At 45.0% G+C, this 9,379-nt stretch overlaps 1 protein-coding gene across 1 annotated transcript; it reads right to left on the reverse strand.

Moving 5' to 3' along the window:
• Window positions 1-54: 54 nt before the first annotated feature.
• On the reverse strand, window positions 55-6,194 carry KCNV2 (potassium voltage-gated channel modifier subfamily V member 2). The gene is made up of 2 exons (XM_009462240.2): window positions 4,755-6,194; window positions 55-330 (listed from the first exon to the last, which is right to left on the reverse strand). Exons 1-2 carry the CDS (start codon window positions 6,192-6,194, stop codon window positions 55-57), a joined length of 1,716 nt encoding a protein of 571 aa, XP_009460515.1.
• Window positions 6,195-9,379: the final 3,185 nt, after the last annotated feature.

The following is a 9,379-nucleotide window of genomic DNA, read 5'->3' on the forward strand; positions in this document are numbered from 1 at the left end:
TTCTTTGTCCTTCAGCTTCTCTGTTCCCTCGCAATATCCAAAGCACAAACTGTATCAGTGCTGTGACAAAGGGTGGGTTACAGCTTCTCCACAGCATTCAGATATTTTCTTCATGGCTCTCCGTGTAAAGTCCACTTTCCCCCTTTCTTTCTTGAGAGCTGTGTACTCGTAGGCCTTCAGCTTGCTGTAATAGTCTGAGAATTTGTTGTAGAGAATGGAGATGGGCATGCCATTCAGGATTATTCCAAACGCAATGCAGAGAAAAGCAAACAGGCGGCCAAGGTGAGTTTCTGGGCACATGTCTCCATACCCGACTGTAGAGATGCTGACCTACAGGCAAACCAACATTCAGCTTATTAGCGAGAAGAAACATACAAACAAATATTTTCAGGGATCAGGGACAATTTTAAAGCTAGTGTTTTTTGCACTTTGCATCATAAATCTGAAATACTCTCTGCTGCCTTTTTTTCTGTACTGTCCATCTTATGCAAAAATCCCTAATTAAAAAAAATCCCCCTCATGCAGTAAAGAAAGACAACAGTCCAGTTTGACACCGCTCAGGAGGATATTTAAAAGCTTTGTCCTGCAGAGGGAATTTCCAAACAATTTCCACACCAGCCTGTCCAGAAGGTGGGTTTGTTCGGTTGGGGTGAGTGGATGGAGATGGCTCCCTCACCGTGCATATCCGGTGGTAACTGCAGCCCTGCTCCCTCATTGTGTCCCTTGGAACAGATGCCCTGTGTCTAAATCCAGTGTGCTTATAAAACCCGGTATTTGGGGACTTATTCTGTCGGTTGTATTTCGAGTATTACCTCTGTTTGTCATATATATTTTAGGAACTAATGAAAAACACAAGAAAAGCTTCAGCTAATTGTGAAATATATTTTTGTAATGGTTGCACTACAGGAAGAAGTGACGCAGGACTTCTGTGAAGTTTCTAGATAAAATCCCCTTTCATGATTACATACCTACAAGGAGCTGTGGGAAAAATGAAGATCTTTCTCTGTTGTCTGGAAGTTTTTGCTCGCAGTGTGTGCTTGCAACATATATATTTATAGTGCTAAATTGTTTGATCTCCCTGCTCTGCTGTATGTCAGAGGTTACAAATGTAAGGTGTATGCGTGCCTTCAGTAGGGAACATTCCTGTTTGTTTTAGCTGACAGGCACACAGGTGGGAAATTTTTCCTGAATTCCCCTTTGAAGAAGGGTTTGGGAGTGGTTTAAATGTTTTTTTGTGGGAGTGATGGTATTTAGTATATCCGCTTTATAGGAGTCTGTACATTTGCCATCACATTGTCTACCTAGTTTCACAGACTTTTTTCTTCTCAGCCATCAGCATTTTCTCTTTTTAGCCTATGGATGTACAAAGGAACTGTGTTTTATATGGACCCGGTACTATACCGAGTACTGCAATACTTTCTTTGTAAAATTTAGTTTCAAAAATACAAGGATGTTTGCTTATGGGAATGCTACATTCGAATTATGTACCCCCAAACAGTCAGCATAAAATAACTCCAAATTTATATATTTCCACTGCACACATCTTGATTGTTTATAATTTTTACATTTAGTAAATAGAACTTATTTTTCTCTGGCAGGTAAAACTTGCAGGCTTCTGCCATCTGGCACTTCCTAGTCTGTGGAAGGGATCTTTTTCAGCCAATGAATTTTATTTAATTTTTTTTCACAGTACCTCAACACACTGTATATATCTGTGAAACAGTAGTCTAAAACTTTGGCAGAAATAAACCACAGGCGGTAGGACTTTCACTGTAATGGTCTTGTGGCTTTAGCACTGAAATAAGTCTTTGGAAGGTCATGGTGTGCAGCCTGCCATCCTCTAACATGCTAAATAAAATGTTATTTCAAATGAAGAAAGCATTAGGATACATGAGACAGCACTGGGTAAGCACATTTGTAGGATGCACCTGGTGCTTCCTGTGGAATAAAAAGGATTAGTCACTTGGTTTAATGGAAATTAAGTCACTGGATTTGAATGATAATACAGGATAAATATCTCCAAAAATAAATACTGAGATGAAGGCAAGATGTTTATCTCTGCCAGCCAGGACAAAACCATTATCCTGTCATAAGGTTCTGTTCCACTGGCATAGTCTTCCACAACGCCTGTGACAGACTGGGAGGGATACTTCTCCTGTGTGTGTGAAACCATGACCGCTGTTGGATTTTAATGAAATTTGAGTGATCCAGTATCTTAAGTTTCACTCTTAAAGAATGAATAGGCTTTAAAAAGTGTTTTATGCTTTGGAATTGTAATGTGCATGTTACAGCCCCTCTTTTGGAGACATTTGCTCAGCTAAATAGGCCTTTTTCATGTAGTCATAGTCATATAGATTTCTTATGAGTATTTAAATGATTGTGCTGTCACCATCTTGCAGAAATGAGCCCTAAAGATTTTGTATATATCCTGCATGTTCAGAAAAAAAACCATAAGGCTAATGTCCTTATTCTAGTAATGTATGAAGCACAGATTTTTTCATAACCTGTGTATATCACTTAAAGATGACCTGTGAAGGTCACATTACAGGATCCTTTATTCGCTGATTTTTCCCTCCTTCCCATGCCCCAGCTTAAAGGATATTCAGCACATGTACATATGCATGTACATGTAGAATTGTCTACGTGTGTCTGTAGGGCTAGTTTTTCTGCCATGCGCTGAATCACTAGAAACATGTATATGGGAAATCACCACATCTCATCAGCTGTCGCTGAACCAGAAGTGCAGGTCATGGGCTCCCAGGGCTGCTGGCCAGGGAGTGACCTTGGATGGGTTGGGGTTGCTGTCCTGGGCACCCCATATGCAGCTCAGCGCATCCAGTGCCTACACTGATCAACCAGCATGAGAAGATCTTCTGACTCCTTTCCAGTCCATTTGCATGGACTTCCTTCCCCAGGGAAGCGACTGGGACATAGCCAGCCACATAGCCAGGCCCAGGGGTCAGAAGTGCTCCTGGGGCCCTGCCATAAACCTGGATTATGGAGGCCAGCATGAGCTGCTGCAAAATGAAATGTACATGATGACAGACTAGAACAAGCCTTAGAGTTATGGACAGCCAAGATATGGGCCCTTTGCCTTCTCTCAGCACCTGCAACGTCTAGCTACTCTCTGATTTGATTGAGGCTGCTATAGCTGTGCATATCTTCTGTAGCACAACAGACCTCTTGTTTTCCAAGCTCTGAAATGCTGCAGGCAGCAGCACAGGCAGGGCTTGACTTCCACCTCTCCCCAATGCCCTTGATGAAACCACCCCTCTCCCTGCCAAAACATTGCTTTAAAAGTCATAATTGTGAAACTGCCATACTTGTGCATGAATATTATCTGTTAAGCATTTACATACAGCCTGCAACTCCCTCTCCATTGTCTGCTAGTCCTGATAAACCCAGAAGTGTTTCTTTTGTCTTCACAGCTCACCTTGAAGGATATAACTATCATTGTGATCTCACGATAGTTTGAGAAGTATTGGTTAGCCTTCTATAAGTGAATGTGTGTCTGTCCTTGGGTGTTAATGAAATCCAAGTCTGGAGTTGAACTGCTTCCCAAATCCTTTAGAGGCGAATTCCGAGTTTGGGATGCTGGATCATTGCCAGAGCCAGCAGGCATTTAAGCAAGGTGGAGGACTTTAAACTCTCACAGCTCTGTGTTCCCAGCAAAATCTTCATGCCCCTGAAAGATACGAACCCAACAGCCCGGAAAATGCTGCCTAAAACACTCCTCCACATAACACAGTACAGTACAGGCCTGTGATAGTTCAGACCTCTCAAGGAGACATGCCCAAATGCCTTAGAGCACTAACTCAGTGGCAGTCTCTAGAAACGAGGTCATTCTGTCTTCATTTCTGAGGCTTGTCAGCTGAAACTCAGCCATTTACCCTCACTCCAAGTGCTTGGGATTGGACTAGAATCACACTCTTTCTGGCAGAGGTGGCAAAAAAAGATTCAAGGTGACATTAACCAGCTCTCAGTACTGACTGATGTGGGATTCAAACCAGTGACCTAGATGTAGAAGGCAGTTTATCCCATTATCAACCCCTTGAGCCATTCTGCTTCGTTCTGTGTTTATTCCTCTGCAAGTCTGGCATGGTATAAATAACTGCCAATGTTTTGTGTGTGTGCAGATATGTGCCTTTTAGACGTGCCAACTAAGGAACAGAACACAATCTCTTGTGTAAAACAACTGTTTGTCCTAATGCATTTTTAATGGCCAGAGCTCTGGGACAGTTTTCGCTTTGCAAGTTTGAGTGATCAGACCATAGTTAATAAACTATGTCTCATCAACTTGCAGTTGTATGATGGGTCAGAGCAGCTCTGCAAAAAGAACAAGAATGAAAATCCTATGTCTATGTGCAACCAGCTAGCCTGATGCAAGCTTTTTTTGGTTTTTGCCCTTTTTTTTTTTTTTGGCAACACTGACAATGGAATTAAATGGGGACAGGCTTTTCTTTCCTGTCTCTTTGCCCACTTCTTTAAAAGTGCAAGTACTGTCTGCATTTGGTCGGACAGGAATTTCAACAATGTCTGCCTGATTAAGCCTTGATTTAAGCTTACAACAGAGGTGAATGAGTGCATGTGTGTGCGTGAGTGAGTGCATATGCCCTGTAAGCTCAGAATTTGGAGCAGATGTTTGCTGATCTGAGCCTGCTGTTTTCAAGACTGACTGTGACTCTAGCAAGGAAGGGGAGGGGAAGGGAGGGAGGGTCTCTGGCTACCCAGCAAGGTGAGATGTGTTTACTTACGGCAGCCCACCACCAAGCATGGGGAATGCTGGTGAAGTTGGTACTGGAGACATCATGCTCCACTGTGTAGACCATGGCAGAGAAGGCGAAGATGCCCATGGCAATGAAGAGCAAAAGGCAGCCCACCTGCTGGTAGCACTGGCGCAAGGTAAAGCCGAAGGCACGCAGCCCTGTGGAGTGGCGGGCCAGCTTGAGGATGCGGAAGATGCGCATGAGGCGCATGATGCGAAGCACTTGTCCCACCTTGCCCACTCTTCCCACCTTCTCAATATCATGTTCGTGCTGAGAGCCCCGACCTCGGGGCTGGTCATCATCAGCAAAGCATTCAAGCAGCAGCTGCAGGTAGAGGGGCAGGATGGCAATGAGGTCTACTGCATTGAGGGCGCTGCTGGCAAAGCGGCGCAGGTCTGGAGTGGAGACCAAGCGCAGCAGGTACTCCAGGGTGAAGAATGCGATGCACAGGGTCTCAATGTGCTCCAAGACAGGCCGGTTCTCCCCACTCTTCCGGTCTACCTGCTGCATATCCTCCACTGTGTTGAGTGCCAGAGCCACCACAGAGATGAGCACGAAGAAGCTGGAGGCCACTGCCATCACCTTGGCAGTGACAGAGGAGAAGGGCTTCTCCATGAGGTTCCAGAGGCGCCAGCGCTGGGGACCATAGTAGCGCATGTGATGGAAGAGCTGCTCATTCTCCTGAGCCTCTGCCTGGGAGCGCAGCTCACGCTGGACTTTCAGCTGCTCACTCAGCTCATCACGGCGCTCCTCAAAGCAGATGCGGCAACAGCGAGGTGTGTATTTGAGCCGCACGCCCCAGTAGCTCAGCTCCTCCAGGAAGCTACGGGGGCACAGCTCATCCCGCACACGCAGCACCCCGGAGGCATAGAAGTTGTACACCAGCTGGAAGACGGCTGGGTCCCGGTCAAAGAAATACTCGTCTACCTGAGCAGCGTAGTCATCACACAGGCCCAGCTGGCAGCGACGGTCAGTGGAGGTAGCCAGGCGGCCCAGGCGGGTCTTGGGATAGATGGCCACTGCCTGGTAGGTAAGGCGGTAGCTTTGTCCGCCAACATTGATGTTCAGCATAGACGAAGTGGAAGCCGTGGCCGGGACTCCCGAGGAAAGGGCAGGGGAGCAAGGAATGGATGATGAGGGTTTCCTTTCTCCCTCAAATGTGTCTCCACTTGGCCATTTTCCTTGTTCTTTCTCTTCCTCTTCCTCATCTTCATCGTCCACATAATAGTTGTAATTCCCCTCAGGTCCCAGGAGCAGTAGGGGCTGGGAGTTCAATGAAGTGGTAGCAGAAAAGCCACTCCGCTTGTCTACACGCATGCCTTCGTTATCCTTCCCCTTGTCAGGCTGCGGGAGGACATTTGGTGATTCCCTCTCTCTGCCTTTATGTTTCAGGAAAGGAAACTGTCGCTGCATGTTAAACTGCAACATACTACTTTTCCTTACTCTTCTCCCTTCTTTGCATTCACCTGATCAAGGAATTAACACCAATCCTTTCCAACACTACAAAGGCTGACAATCCTGTTTTCTTCTCTCTTTATCTCGGTAGTATCACACACAGCAGCAGTTCTGCATTTTTCTTCCTGCCAGCCACCACTCCAGTTGTTGTGAAAGCTCCGTGTGGGATATAGACACATGAAGACTGCTGTTGACTGTTTTAATCTTGCTGACAGGGAAGATCTGAGTGCTTAGAGAAGGGGATTTAAGGGCTATTATCCTGTTCCAGCCTCATCTCCCTCAGGCTGTGACGTGAATGATTATGGATCCATAAATCTATGAAAAATCAGTGGGGGAAAAAATAAACTCTAAAGTTTTATTGCTAATAAAACCAATACATTTTCCTAATTCAAGTATATATAGATTAAGAATAATTTTTAAATGAAAATGTATGAGGGGCAGGGGGAGGAGAGAGCAGAGGAGAGAGAAAGATCATTACATATTTCTTTTACCTATGTGAGTATAACATGTCTTGGGTTTCCTTAATGAAAACAATAAATAATTGATATGCAGATAATGGGTAGGAATTCACTACAGTAGTTTTTAAAATGTTTTCCAAAGGTAAGCAAATAAAAGTTGTCCCTTTTTATTCCCACTTAGAATACCTACATCTGGTTAAGGGCTGAGGGAAGTCGCAGTCTGTGCCTGAAGCTCTGGTTGTGCTCTGGAAGCGCAGGTCTCATGCTCCTCTGGACACAGTGGAAATGAAGGGCAGGGGTGTGAAGGGGTTTCCAGCACCCTACGTCACTTCAAGCTCTTCATGAGCTACTGAGAAACAGAATAAAGCCACTTTTGTTTCTTTTGCAGGACATGTTTCATAGCATAAGGCTGCACTAGGTACCTAGCAGGACAAGAATCATAGAATCATTAAGGTTGGAAAAGACCCTTAAGATCATCAAGTCCAACCGTTAACCTAGCACTGCCAAGTCCACCGATAAACCATGTCCTCGAGCACCACGTCTACCCTTCTTTTAAGTACCTCCAGGGATGGAGACTCAACCACTTCCCTGGACAGCCTGTTCCAGTGCCTGACTACCATTTCGGCGAAGAAGTTTTTCCTAATATCCAACCTAAACTTCCCCTGGCGCAGCTTGAGGCCATTTCCTCTTGTCCTATTGCTTGTTAGTAGGGAGAAGAGACCAACCCCCACCTCGCTACAACCTCCTTTCAGGTAGCTGTAGAGAGCAATAAGGTCTCCCCTCAGCCTCCTCTTCTCCAGATTAAACAACCCCAGCTCCCTCAGCCGCTCCTTGTAAGACTTGTTCTCTAGACCCTTCACCAACTTCATTGCCCTTCTTTGGACACGCTCCAGCACCTCAATGTCCTTCTTGTAGTGAGGGGCCCAAAACTGAACACAGTACTCGAGGTGTGGCCTCACCAGTGCCGGATACAGGGGCACTATCACCTCCCTGAAGAAAGATGCTTTCTCTTTGTTTTACTGGAAGCTTCATCCTCAGCTCTGGTTGAGCTGGCGCAAGCATCTCCAGTAACAATGGGCATCCTGAAAGCCAGGTTACTTCCCCTTGTCACTTGGAGCACTTCAGCTGAGCTAGAACTCCTGTAAAGTAGAGGACACACACAACAAAGGGATGGCTCCTTTGGCATGCTCTTAGCTGCTGAGTTACAGCTTCTTAACAGCAGCTCATTATTCCACCTGTATCCAGGCTGGTGCAGAAAGGGACAAGGCACTAGAAAACTGCTAGCTTTGGCAACACCCTTGCTGGTCTGGAAGGCCTTCTATCTGCAATCCTGTGGCCTGCCTTCCACTCGCAGCTCCCTACCCTTTCACACAAGCTGCTGGGACAGTGTATCCCAGAGCCCCTGCAACAGTATTTTTCCTTTGTTGTCCTCAAGCTCCTGTTCTTGTGTCATTAATCTCATGGTCTTGCACCTGCAAACCCCAATACCATTGTTTTGGTAAGTGTCCCATGTGATGCAATTGCCGTTGCCGTGAGAATCACCCCTTATTTTTCCCCTTTTCCCTACCCCTGGTTGCAGCTTTCATATTTACTAGCTCTTGACAAACAGGAAGACATCATAGCTGAGCATTTTGCAATAGTTTTGTTCTCAGGCTGCATCCTGATGGGTGCATCACACTGACTAGTTCAAGGTTTCTTCAGGTTACACTGTTTAAGGCCTAAATTATTGGTAATTCATATTTAGCTGCGCTCAAAAGTGTTTTGCTTCATGAATTTGTCTCCACTGCCTGTTCTCTTTCTTGACACAAAAAAGGCAAGGCCCCTATTAATAGGGATTGTCAGTGCCTTATTACAGATACCAATCTGCTTTGCAGTTTGCTTTGAACATTAAACCATGCTATGGTGAGTCCTTTGTTAGCAACCTTAATGCAAATTAATGTCCAATTTCAAGGCTGTTTCTTTCTCCTAAGCAAACTAATTCAGACATAAGAAAAAAAATTGTCTACAATGACATCATTTTACTACTGAAAATTCTTGAAAGTTTCTTAATCAAGATTCAGGCTAGATTATAACCATATTCCTCTTGCCAGCCTCCCCTGTAGCATTTCATTCTGCTTTTTGTCAGGCTCCCCGGTCTCACTTCTGAGAAGTATCCAGTAAGACTTATTGCTCACTACTCAAAAGATCATTTCTCATACCATACTGCAGTAGCAGGAGCTTCTACAGGGTGAACTTCATGACTGTCAGATGCCAACACCCCATGCACCTGGGCTAAGATCTTGGACATCACTACTAAACAAAGCAAGAAAGATCGCTAGCTTCACTTCTCAGACTAATAGCTTTGACCTAGATATTCTTGGGAATGTAGCGCTCAGGCACCTGGTACACTCTGCTCAAACTTGGCTCTAGCTGACAAAATAGGTAAAATAAAAGGCTTTATTTATGTTCTTTCCTTTAGGGTGAGACCTGGTTCTGAGCTGCTAGATTCTCAGCCTAGACAGATAAGAAAATGAAGTGACCAGGAAAGACTTTTTTCCCACACATTTTTTTCTCCTTAGCTACCTTATTCACTGTGCTGCTTATCTTCATAAGTGTCATTAAAAAGAATTGCATAACGTCTTCTTGTATGGGGAAGAGCAGACTTTGGGCTGCTGAAGGAGCTAGTTAGTAAGGTCCCCTGGGAATCTGCTTTTGAAAGTA

The sequence above is a fragment of the Nipponia nippon genome, unplaced genomic scaffold, assembly GCF_047370975.1.
Source record: "Nipponia nippon isolate SJK-2023a ecotype South Korea unplaced genomic scaffold, ASM4737097v1 scaffold_8, whole genome shotgun sequence".
Classification (NCBI taxonomy): domain Eukaryota; kingdom Metazoa; phylum Chordata; class Aves; order Pelecaniformes; family Threskiornithidae; genus Nipponia; species Nipponia nippon.

What these genes read in the sequence shown, in the direction of transcription:
- KCNV2 (XM_009462240.2), bottom strand. Translation starts at nt 6,194, where the DNA reads ATGTTGCAGTTTAACATGCAGCGACAGTTTCCTTTCCTGAAACATAAA. An exon ending in ATGCTTGGTGGTGGGCTGCC is followed by an intron (nt 331 to 4,754) that starts GTAAGTAAACAC and finishes GTTTGCCTGTAG; the next exon opens with GTCAGCATCTCTACAGTCGG.